At 35.7% G+C, this 12,679-nt stretch overlaps 1 protein-coding gene and 1 pseudogene across 4 annotated transcripts in view; both read right to left on the reverse strand.

Moving 5' to 3' along the window:
* MALRD1 (MAM and LDL receptor class A domain containing 1) overlaps nt 1-12,679 on the reverse strand; it is an 835,513-nt gene that overhangs the window by 190,273 nt on the left and 632,561 nt on the right. For all 4 annotated transcript variants that reach the window (XM_088025530.1, XM_088025529.1, XM_028114131.2 and 1 more), the window contains one exon: nt 551-708. In XM_088025530.1, coding sequence (XP_087881656.1) covers nt 551-708 — 158 coding nt within the window. The remainder of the gene's footprint in view (nt 1-550; nt 709-12,679) is intronic.
* LOC114217367 (U6 spliceosomal RNA) lies at nt 4,528-4,626 on the reverse strand (annotated as a pseudogene).

Here is a 12,679-nt window from a genome sequence, read left to right on the forward strand (position 1 = left end):
TGCTTCAGGCTGATTGAAAAGCTTACTGATATTTCATACAACGAAAAGTAGTAAAAATGCAGCAACCTGCTTCTTCAAAGACATTTGCATTTGATGCAGATTCTTGTTTTAAATTAGTCAAAAATGGAGCATGCAAGTTGTTTTTCGGGTAAGCTGATAGATGCTTAAAATCTTAAATTTCTTTGCTTTTACCTAGTTTGGGGAAGAAAATTCTTTTTATCATTATCCCTCTGGTCTCACGTCTGCATTTTCCCTATCTGAGTTGTTAGTAGAAGATGCATGTGGAATCTGCCCATCCTCTTTTATCTCTAGATAATCTTTTAAATAGCATGCACCATAATTGAGTTCAGGTGGCAGCCGTGAATGAGATAAATCTTGAATGAGATTAAGATGAATGACAGCACTGTTGGCCAAAATCCCACTGTCCCAGAAAGAAATGAGAAATTAATGGAATCAACACTGGTGTTCTGTGATTTCAAAAAAAAAAAAAAAAAAGTTTAAACACATGCTATGAATATTTCAGTGAAACACGTCCCACCTCCCTTTGTACCTTTAATATCCCCATACTCTTGGGGTCAACCATGTAGAACCAGAATCGAACAGTACACACTCCGAGGCTTGCTGGAAAGTACTGGGAAGTAGTGATTCTCGCCCTGTGTCCTTCTTTGGGTCCAGATGAGCTGACAGACAGGAAGTGCTGTCCACTCCCTTGAAATAGACAAACACAACTCTTTCAGGACAAAGATCTGTGTCATAGCATGAGGCAGAATCTATTTAAATCATGTGCAAATCGCATGCCTCCCACCCACACAGAATTAAACACAACTCATTTTCTTTCCGTGGAGTCACATATCAATAATGTAATAATGTTTAATTCTTTGGAACAAAAAAAAAAAAAGAAAAGAAAAAGAAAGTCACTATGATTATATGATTCCCAAAATTCACCTGAGTATGTGACTCTTGCCTAAAGTGATCAAATATCTGTGCTGACTCTGAAGGTATATTCCTTTTCTTCTAATTTGCTCAAACCTGTCTGCCTGTTTCAAGTAAGTAAAATATTTTGTATGCTGTCTGTAGAGCAGGGACACGGGGTAGTAGAGGCTGACTGACAGTGTATCTCATTTCCAGTTGCTCTGATTCCCACACTGACCACAGTAGTAGTGAATGGCAGTAAGAGTAAGTGAAATGCAATTCTGAAAGTCACCATGCTGTTTTTTTTCTGAGCAATAACTTCTATTCTCCTCATCTGCATCAGTATATGAAAGATCTCTCCATTTAAACACAAATGGATCTTTTCTGTAGATATTGTTGTCAAAATTCATCATAGCTACTATTCCCTGCTTGGCTTTTACTAGGAAAGAATGAAATTATATATATATATATGTGTGTGTGTATATATATATATATATATACACATATATACCTTCTTAGGTTAAATATTTATTTACAGTTTTAAATCAAAGCTATTAAAATATTTTCTAATTAAAGGTATTCTATTTCCCCCCTGTGGCATTTTAGTGTTGTTACCGAGATATATGGCTTTAAATCATCAACTGTGCGTTAATAGTTCAAGAGGCTTCTTTTATGAAGCTTTCCTATTTAAGAGCTTGTTGTCAGGTGAATTTAGTACTCTCTGAGGAATCAGTATATATGTTAGTTACCTTTATCCCTATGGCACTGAATTCTTCAATGCAAGGAACACTCATGCATTACTCCCTTGAATAGAGTTAAAAACAGAAGTAGCCTGAGTGAATTGCAAAGGAGAGTTAGGTTATCACATCCACACCACTAACAGCTTGACTTTTTGCCTGTTTATGTTCACAAAGAACATTATTTCACCAAATGGATTGCTGCTAAATACAAATATGTGGTAAATAAGACAGCCTGGTTGGAGTCCTCAGGAGGTCTAAGTAGATGAAATCATTAAGGGGTTGCTTGTTCCTGGATCCATTTAAAAAATAATAATGGGCTTTATATTTTAGGGCAGTTTTGAGCTTAAAGAAGTTGAGAGGAATTACAGAGTTCCTTATACCCCCTAATCCTCCCCAACACATGCAATTTGCCCATTATTAACACATTGCATTAGTGAAGTACATTTGTTACAATTAGTGAATGAGCCAATATTGATGCATTATTATTAACTAAAGTCCATAGTTTACATTAGAGTCATTCTTTCCCTTGTGTATTCCATGGGCTTTGATGAACGCATAATGACATGTCCACTATTACAGTATTGTACGGCATAGTTTCTCTGCTCTAAAATCCCCTGTGCAGCACCTCTCCATCTTTTCTTCCCCCTCTCCCCCACCAAATGCCTGGCAACCACTGATCTTTTCACTACATCCACTGTTTTCTCTTTTCTAGAGTGTCATATAGTTGGAATTATACAGTATGTAGTCTTTCTAGATTAGCTTCTTTCACTTAGCTATATGCATTTAAGGATTTTCCATATCTTTTTTGTGGCTTGATAGCTTATTTCATCTTATCACTGAATAATATTCCTTTGTATAGATGTAGAGTTTGTTTATCCATTCACCTAGGAAGGACATCTTGGTTTCTTCTAAGCTTTAGCAACTATGAATAAAGTTCCTATAGCAACCATGTGCATGTTTCTGTGTAAGCATAAGTTTTCATTTGTGTATATACCAAGGAGCACAACTATTGGATCCTATGGTAAGAGTATGTTTAGTTTTGTAAAAAACTGCCAGCTTCCAACGTTGGCCGTACCATTTTGCAACCCCATTAACAATGAAGGAAAGTCCCCAGCCCTCTTTATCCTCATCAGCAGCATTCAGTGTTGTCAGTGTTCTGGATTTTAGTTATTATACTAGGTATGCAGTGGTATTTAATTTCGACTCAATGTCATTTCAATTTGCATTTTCCTGATAACATAAAATATGGAGCATTTTTTCTTATACTTATTTGCCATCCGTGTATGTTCCTCAGGAGGTATCTGTTCAGACCTTTTGTCTATTTTTACCTGGGTTGTTTTTCTATTGTTAAGTTTTAACCATTCTTTTTACATTTTGGACACAGTCCTTTCTCAGAGATGTGTTTGCAAATATTTTCTCCCAGTCTGTGGGTTATGTTTTATTTTTCTTAATAGGGTCATATGCAGAGTGGAAGTTTTAATTTTAATGAAGTGCAACTCAACAATCCTTTCATTCACAACTCGAGTTTTTAGTATTGTACCTGAAAATTCATCACCAAACTCAGAGTCACCTAAATGTTCTATTTTGTCTTCTAGGAGTTTTATAGTTTTACATTTTATTTTTAGGTCTATAATCCACTTTGAGTTAATTTTCATGAGAGGTTTAAGCTCTGTGTCTAGATTTTTTTTTATATGGATGTACAGTTGTTCTAACACCATTTGTTGAAAAGACTATCCTTTCTCTGTTGAATTGCCTTTGTTCCTTTGTCAAATATCAGTTGATCTTATTCATGTGGGTCTATTTCTGAGTTCTCTGTTCTGTTCCATTTATCTATTTACCTATTATTTTACCAATATCACACTGTCTTGATTACTACAGCTTTATAGTAAGTCTTGAAATAAGGTATTATATTTCCTCCAACTTTGTTTTTTTATACTTCAATATTGTGTTGGCTATTTTGAGTCTTTTGGCCTCTTCATATAAACTTTAAAATCAGTTTGTTGCTATCTACAAAATTCTGTACTGGAGTTTTGATTGGAATTACATTGTACATATACATCAAATTGGGAAGAATGGACACCTTCAAAATACTTATTCTTTCTGTCCATGAACATGGAATATCTATTTATTTAGATCTTTGATTTCTTTCATCAGAGTTTATATTTTACCTCACGTAGACATTGTAATTATTTGTTAGATTTATACTTAAGTATTTCTCTTTCTCTCCCCCTGGTATTAATGTAAACATTATTGTGTTTTAAATTCCAAGTTCCAATTTTTCATTGCTGGCATGTAATAAAGCAAATGCGTTTGTGTATTAACCTTGTATCTGACAACACTACCATAACTTTATTAATTCCAAGAGTTTTCTTCATGTTGTATCATTGAGATTTTCTATATAGACAATCATGTCATCTGCAAAGAAACACAATTTTGTATCTTCCTTCCCAGTCTGTCTTTTGTTTTCCTTACTTGTCTTACTGTATTAGCTGGGACTTCTAGGATGATGTTGACTATCAGTGGTGAGAACAGACAACCTCACCTTATTCCTGACCTTACCAGGAAAGTACCTAGTTTCTCACAATTATGAATGATGTTAGCTATAGGTTTTCTGTAGATATCTTTTTATCAGCTTTTTTGAAGCATAATTGACAGATTCAATTGAAATGCATTTAAAGTGTACAACATGATGATTTGATAGTTGTAAACACTGTGAAAGGATTCTCACAACTGAGTTAATCCATCCATCACCTCACATATTTACTGTGTGTGTGTGTGTGTGTGTGTGTGTGTGTGTGTGTATGAGAATGCTTAAGATCTACTCTTGTAGCAAATTTCAAATATATAATACAGTATTATCAACTAGAGTCACCATAGAAATATGGAATATATCACAAAATCATGCGTCATCCTTGTGTAGGGGCCATGCTAATCTTCTCTGTATCATTTCAATATTAGTATGTGCTGCAGAAGCAAGATATTCTTTATCAAGTTAGGGATGTTCACCTCAATTCTTAGTTTACTGAGGTATTTTATCACAAACAGATGTTGGATTTTGTCAAATGCTTTTTCTGCATCTGTTGACATGATCATTTAATTTTTTGCTTTACTCTGTTGATGTGATGGATTACACTAACTGAATTTCAAATATAAAACCAGTCTGACATACTTGAATAATTTCCACTTGGTTGTGCTGCATATATATGTTTCCATTAAATTAGATTTGCTAATATTCTGTGGAGAACTTTTGCATCTATGTTGATGAGAGATACTGATTTGTAGTTTTCCTTTCTTGTAATCTTTGTTTTTGATTTGAAATCCTGGTCTGATTTAGAACAAGGCAGGAAATGTTCCCTTTGTTTGTATTTTCTGGAATATATATAACTGGTTTAATTTCTTCCTTAAATGTTTGGGAGAATTCACCAGTGAATCCAGTTAAGTCTAGTGATTTCTGATTTGGAAGATTTTTAATTATGTATGCAATTTTTAAAAAAGATTTATTTGAGAGAGCCTGAGCGTGTACAAGTGGGGGGGGGGCAGAGAAAGAATCTCCAGCAGACTCCCTGCTTGTATGTGGAGCCTGAAGTGGGGCTCGATCTCACAGCCCTGAGATCATGACCTGAGCTGAAATCAAGAGTTGGACACCTAACCGACTAAGCCACCCAGACAGCCCCGTAAGCAATTTCTTTGTTAAAAGCTTATTTAGATTATCTATTTATCATGTGAGTTTGGTAGATTGTGTCTTTGAAGGAACTGGTCTACTTAGATTATCAGATTTGTGGGCATCTAGTTGTACATAATACTTCTCTATTATCCTTTTAGTGTCATGGATAAGTAATAAAGGTTCCCCCTTTTATTTCTGATAATTAGCAATTTGTCTTTTCCTTTCTTTTAGGTTTATATGTCTAGAAGGACTTCAATTTTATTAATCTTTTCAAAGAATTAGCTTTTGATTTTGATTTTCCCTATGATTTCTTTATTTTTTTTGTAATTTCAAGTTTTTATTTAACATATAGCATAATATTAGTTTCAGGAGTAGAATTTAGTGATTTATCACTTACATATAACATCCAGTACTCATCACAGGTGCTCTCCTTAATATGCATCACCCAATTAACCCATCTCCCCACCCACCTCCCCTCCAGCAACCTGTTTGTTCTCTATAGTTAAGAGTCTCTTACAGTTTGCCTCCCTCTTTGTCCCCTATGCTATGCTCATCTGTTTTGTTTCTTAAATTCCACATATGAGTGAAATCATATGGTGTTTGTCTTTCTCTGACTTATTTTGCTTAACATAATACACTCTAGCTCCATCCACATTTTGCAAATAGCAAGATATCATTTTTTATGGCTGAGTAATATGCCATTGTATGTGTATGTATATCACATCTTCTTCATCCATTCGTCAGTGGATGGATATTTGGGCTCTTTCCATGCTTTGGCTATTGTTGATAATGCTGCTATAAACATTGGGGTGCATGTGCCCCTTCAAATCTGTACTTTTTAAATTTATTTATTTGAGAGAGAGAGAGTAATTACAAGCAGGGGGAGGGGCAGAGGGAGAGGGAGAGTCTCAGGCAGACTCCCTGCTGAGCACAACCCTGAGATCATGACCTGTGCTGAAATCAAGAGTCAGACACTCAACCAACTGAGCCACCCAGGAGCCCCACTTCAAATTTGTATTGTTGTATCCTTTGGGTAAATGCCCAGTAGTACAGTTGCTGGGTCGTAGGGTAGTTCTCTTTTTAACTTTCTGAGGAACCTCCATACTGTTTTCTACAGTGCCCGCACCAGTTTGCTTTCCCACCAATAGTGTAAGTTCCCTTGGGCGCCTGGGTGGCTCAGATGGTTAAGCGTCTGCCTTCGGCTCAGGTCATGATCCTAGGGTCCTGGGATCGAGTCCCGCATCGGGCTCCCTGCTCAGCGGGGAGCCTGCTTTTCCCTCTGCTTCTCTCTCTCTCTCTGTCTCTCATGAATAAATAAAATCTTAAAAAAAAATAGTGTAAGTTCCCTTTTCTCCGAATTCTTCCCAACATCTGTTGTTTGCTGTGTTGTTAATTTTAATCATTCTGACAGGTGTGAGGTGATATTGCATTGTAGTTTTTATTTGTATTTCCCTGATGATTAGTGATGTTGAGCATCTTTTCATGTGTCTTTTGGCTATCTGGATGTCTTCTTTGGAAAAATGTCTATTCATGTTTTTGACCCATTTCTTACCTGGATTATTTGTTTTATGATTTCCTGATTTCAATTTTATAAATTATTCTTCTTTTCCTAGTTTCCTAAGCTGCAAATTATCAATTTTAGATCTTTCTTCTAATATATGCATTTGTTGCTAAAAAGTTCCCTCTATACACCATTTTCACTGAATCTCACAAATTTTTATAAGTTGTATTTGCTTTTTCATTTAATTCAAAATATTTCAAAGTTTCCCTTGAGATTTGGGGTATGTGCACCCCGATGTTTATAGCAGCAATGTCCAAAATAGCCAAACTATGGAAAGAGCCAAGATGTCCATCAACAGATGAATGGGGAAAGAAGATGTGGTATATATATACAATGGACTATTATGCAGCCATCAAAAGGAATGAAATCTTGCCATTTGCAACGACGTGGATGGAACTGGAGGGTATTATGCTGAGCGAAATAAGTCAATCAGAGAAAGCCATGTATCATATGATCTCACTGATATGAGGAATTCTTAATCTCAGGAAACAAACTGAGGATTGCTGGAGTGGTGGGGGTGGGAGGGATGGGGTGGCTGGGTGATAGACATTGGGGAGGGTATGTGCTATGGTGAGTGCTGTGAATTGTGTAAGACTGTTGAATCACAGACCTGTACCTCTGAAACAAATAATACATTATACGTTAAAAAAAAAGAAGATAGTAGGAAGGGTAAAATGAAGGGGGGGAATTGGAGGGCAAGATGAACCATGAGAGACTATGTACTCTGAGAAACAAACAGAGGGCTCTAGAGGGGAAGGGGTTGAGGGGATGGATTAGCCTGGTGATGGGTATTAAAGAGGGCATGTACTGAATGGAGCACCGGGTGTCATACGCAAACAATGAATCATGGAAAACTACATCAAAAACTAATGATGTAATGTATGGTGATTAACATAATACAAAAGAGTAAAAAAAAGATTTTTTCTTTGATTCGTTATGTTTTTAGAAGTCTACTTGTTTAATCTTCAAATATTTTGGAATTTTCCAGTTATATTTCTGTTACTGATTTCTATCCTAATTCCATTATGCTCTGAGAGCACACATTGTAGGATTTTTTTTAAGTTTGTTAAGATGTGTTTTAGGGCTCAAATGTGGGCTGTCTTGGTGAATGTTTCATGTGCGCTTGCGAAGAATGTATATTCTGCTGTTGTTGAATTTCTATAAACGTCAATTATATCCAGTTGATTGATGGTGCTGTTCAGTTTAACTATGTCCTTACCGATTTCTGCCTGTTGGCCCTATTACTGACAGAGGGTTGTTGAAGTCTCCAGCTATAGTAGTGGATTCATCTATTTCTCCTTGCAATGCTATTAGGTTTGCTTTGTGTATTTTGACGTTCTGATGTTAGGTGCTTACACACTGAGGGGTGTTCTGTCTTCTTAGAGTAATGACCTTTTTATCGTTTTATAATCCCCTCTTTATCCCTGAATATTCTCCTTCCTTTGAAGTCTTCTTTGTCTGAAATTAATGTAGCCACTGCTGCTTTCTTTTGATTAATGTTAACATAGCATATTTTTCTCCATTCTTTCACCTTTTTTTCCCATTTATTCATTCTATTTATGTATTGATTGTATTTATTCTGGAAATAGGTCTGTTACTGACAATACATGGTTTTGTTTTAAACTTCTCTTAGTCTTTTAATTGGTGAACATAGACTAGCAATATTTAAGCTGATTATTGAGATACGTGGATTAACATTTACCTTATTTGTTATTATTTGCCATTCACTGGTATTGTTCTTTCTTTTTTTTTTCTTTCACTCTTTTTCAGACCTTAATTGAGGATTTCCCATGATTTCATTTTTTATCATGTCTTAGCACACCAATTACATATACATTTTTAACCTTTTCTAGTGGTTGACATTGAGTTTGCAATATACATCACCACTAACCCAAGTCCTCTTTAAAATATCACTATACCATTTCATGAATAGTATAAGAAACATACCAGAGTATTTTCCCAGTAAACTCTCCCATCCCTAATCTCTTAGGTCAGTTGTATTTTTTGGTTTGTTATTTTTTTTTTTTTAGGTCAGTTAGGTTCTACTAAAATAGTTTCTCTTGAGGGCAGGCTTTATTATGAAAAATAGAAAGCTCTGGGAAATTTTCAGAAAATGCTATTTTTCCCCTCCACCTGCTGAAAGCAGAGAGGAGTTTCCTCTGATCTTCACTGTGAGAAACTAATAGAGTTCCTGAAATTAAACTTACAAATGTGTGGGGGACTTCCTAACACTGAAATCCCCTGGACTATCCCTCCAATTCGTCCACACTGAGCCTACAGCAATTGATCAGTAATAGTTTAGGATGTCCTGCCCCATACTGACTCCTGCCCCATACTGACTCCTGCAGAGCTTTCTGTTTATGGCTGTCCACTCCAGTAAGCTGTGATTCTCTGTTTCCACTTGCTTGTCTCCAGTCTGAGGGCAGTGGTTTGCCTTGAGACCTCAATTCTCTAATAAACTTAAAAAGAGTTGTTGATTTTTAGTTTGTTCAGCTTTTTGTTTTTTCTTATTATGAGGAAAGAAATAATGACTTCCAAGCTCCTTACGTGCCAAACCAGATACTGAAAGTGACTTGCATCTATTTTTTTTAATGATTTATTTATTTGAGAGAGAAAGAACACATGTGCATACAAGTGAGTTGGGGGGGAGGGACAGAGGGAAAGAATCTCCAGCAGACTCCCCACTGAATTCGAGCTGGATGTGGGGGCTCAATCTCACAACCCTGAGATCACAACCCAAGACGAAACCAAGAGTCTGACACTTAATTGACTGAGCCACCCAGGCGCCCCTATTTTTTTTGTAAAGTTCCTTACTGAAAATATTTCTCTTCACTTAGAACACTTTATATAGTCTAGCAAAATAAAAAAAAAAATCTTAAGAAAAATAACCAAGGAACATGACATGTGAATGAATGCTGCAAGATTTTCCTCAATATAAAATAGTAGTGGAAACAACTTGTAGTTTACTGGCTTGCACCATTGAACTGTTTTCTGTCCTCACTGTTTTATGAAATGCATGTACTAGCAAATATTGGATGAGGAAAATTATGCACAATATCTTAAGTCAGCCACAGAAAAGTTTGCTTTCATATTTCTTTGCAAGGATGACATATGTTTGTTTTCTTTTTTAATCTTTTTTAAAGATTTATTTATTTACTTGAGAGAGAGAATGAGAGACAGACAGCATGAGAGGGAAGAGGGTCAGAGGGAGAAGCAGACTCCCTGCTGAGAAGGGAGCCCGATGTGGGACTCGATCCCAGGACTCCAGGATCATGACCTGAGCCGAAGGCAGTCGCTTAACCAACTGAACCACCCAGGCGCCCGATATATGTTTGTTTTCTTACTTGGAATAGGAATACATGCACATGGCATGTGCAGCCAAGCTATACCTAGGCTCCATCTGTCAAATCTACTACAAACTGTGGCTTATTCATTAAGAACATACATTCTTTAAATCTATGCTCTCTGATTAAATAAGAACATCTAGGTGTTCCCTCATTTTATTGCCTTTTACACCCTTAAGGATTCCCAATGCACTTGGAGTACAATATCAGACAAACTTTACAATGTTTTCCTGGTTAAAGAAAATATAGCATAGTCCAACTAGCTGTAATAATAATGTATACAGTTAAGGTGAGAGCATGGAATCTATTCAAACTGTACTGAATGTGAAGAAATAGCCTTGACCTAGTTCCAATAAGGTAAATTAATGTTAAGTATGTTTGTATAAAGCTACTCTATATTTCATAGCTCAGCTCTTAAATAGTATGACATACTTAATGAGAACTAATATACCTCTACCTCCAAAGCAAATCATGTTCAACCCAGACTTTAAATATACATCTATTCATGCTTTACAGCTAACCTGATGTTGGAAGTCAAACATTTGGAGCAGTGAGAAAAGAAGGAATCCTGTCCACTGGCACAAATTTAATCCATTTTAGAAATTAGGAATTCTGGTTTAAAACCTTATATTTTGGTAAATATTCCTCTAACTATATAAATACACTAACCCTTCATTAATTCAGATGTTTCTTTTGAATAATTTTAATCATGTAATATTTATTTTTCAAAGGTAGGTTTTAAGTCTGCACAGCAACCTGAATGCAATCTAACCGGATTCTCCATCCTTAGTTATTGCCTATAGGCTCTTCGTTGAACTGTGGTCACAGCATCCTCAGGGTCTCAATAATTTCTTCATGGCACCCCAGGTTGGAAGCAATATTTTGGGTTTTTTTATTAAGTCCTTAATTCCAAACAACTTAATGCCTATTAAAATACTAACAACATCACAGGCATTTGAAAAATACACAAAAATTGGAAAAAAAAAAAAACAACTATTCTCAAATGACCACAATTATTTTCCACTGGAGAGTATATTCATTAGGTACTGCCCAAAGTCTCAAACCTTAAAATCACACTGAACATCACCACCTTCATTACCTATCCCACTTTCATTTTCCCTAGTACTTACTTTCATCACAGCAACTCCCATAAATCAACTTAGCAAAGATATGACATCATTGAAAGGAATGTAGAACAATATAATGTTTGCATTTTAGGGCTATGTTATGAAACTTAATGTAAAAAGAAAACTGTAATCCACTGGGGATGATAATAATCCAGCATGTTTCACTGCAGCATATTTATTTCGGCATAAGACAATGTTATGTAAGACTCAACATCAAAGGTAGCAATTCCAATTATTAGTTAGGGGACTCTGGGTGAGCTTTCAAAGTGTACCCCACCTAGCCTCTCCTAATTTGCATATTCAGTTTGGTCTTATGACATCCTGCAGTGGAACACAAAAGTTAGAAAGTCAATTCCTGGCTGATGTATTAATGCATGCAAATGTGAATTTTTATCCATTTTAAAATTTAAGAATACAGAACTATGCCTGGAAATTTAGAAGCAACCATTGCAAATTTGGTTTTGGGGGATTTTTAATTCTAGAACTCTAGTATATCCAAGCTTGACTTTGCAAGGGGAATAGACTTGTTGCAATGCCATATTTTTTCCTGAGTATCGCAAAGGTGAAAAGTTGCTTAGCCTTTTGAAATTATTAATAGAAATATATGAATTATCCAGGAACTATGTACTGTACCACAAAGTTATAAAACCATACATTGAATTATATTTTCAGAAATAGACTCATTTTTTATCTAGCAAGCTCAGACTAGACCTACTTTCAAACATTTATAAACTTTTCAGTTGCTTCATTGAGAACTACCTATTTATATCTAGCAAAATCCTTGGGGAAGGTCAATCTAGCTTCCCACACAAAGTTCAGAATTTGTTAAAGCAGATAATAAAGCTTAAAAGTCTCAACTGCCACAACGTATTTAGAATTTAATGGTAACTCATTGAACCAGCTGACTTTATTTACATGTGACTCTGTGGAATGATCAACCACCTTCATTTCCAATTCTACATTTATTTTCCCCAATCCGTACTTTTCCCAACATTCATGGGACAGATTTTTACAGAAGGAGAATTTTTTGATTGTCGGTTTGATTTTAGACTGCTTTATGGCTTTCTGTTGGCTATTTTTAATTAATTCTTATATATTATATCAGAATGCCTTCAATTAGGTTTGTAAAACTGTAATACTGCTGGAAGCAGTACTCTGAAATGTGGGCATTTACTACATATGTCTGAATGTTACCTCTCCCTACACTCTGCCTCCTGACATTTTTTGTACATTTCAGTGTAATACTTAAATTTTGCTGGTACAGGTTTTAGGATTACAAGTCCTTAAGATTCCTAGGGTACGGATTTTATGTGTCATATGTTAATTAGCTA

Source organism: Eumetopias jubatus, unplaced genomic scaffold (genome assembly GCF_037043125.1).
Source record: "Eumetopias jubatus isolate StellerSeaLion01/CBP00866 unplaced genomic scaffold, mEumJub1_p1.0 scaffold_8, whole genome shotgun sequence".
NCBI classification, from domain to species: Eukaryota; Metazoa; Chordata; class Mammalia; order Carnivora; family Otariidae; genus Eumetopias; species Eumetopias jubatus.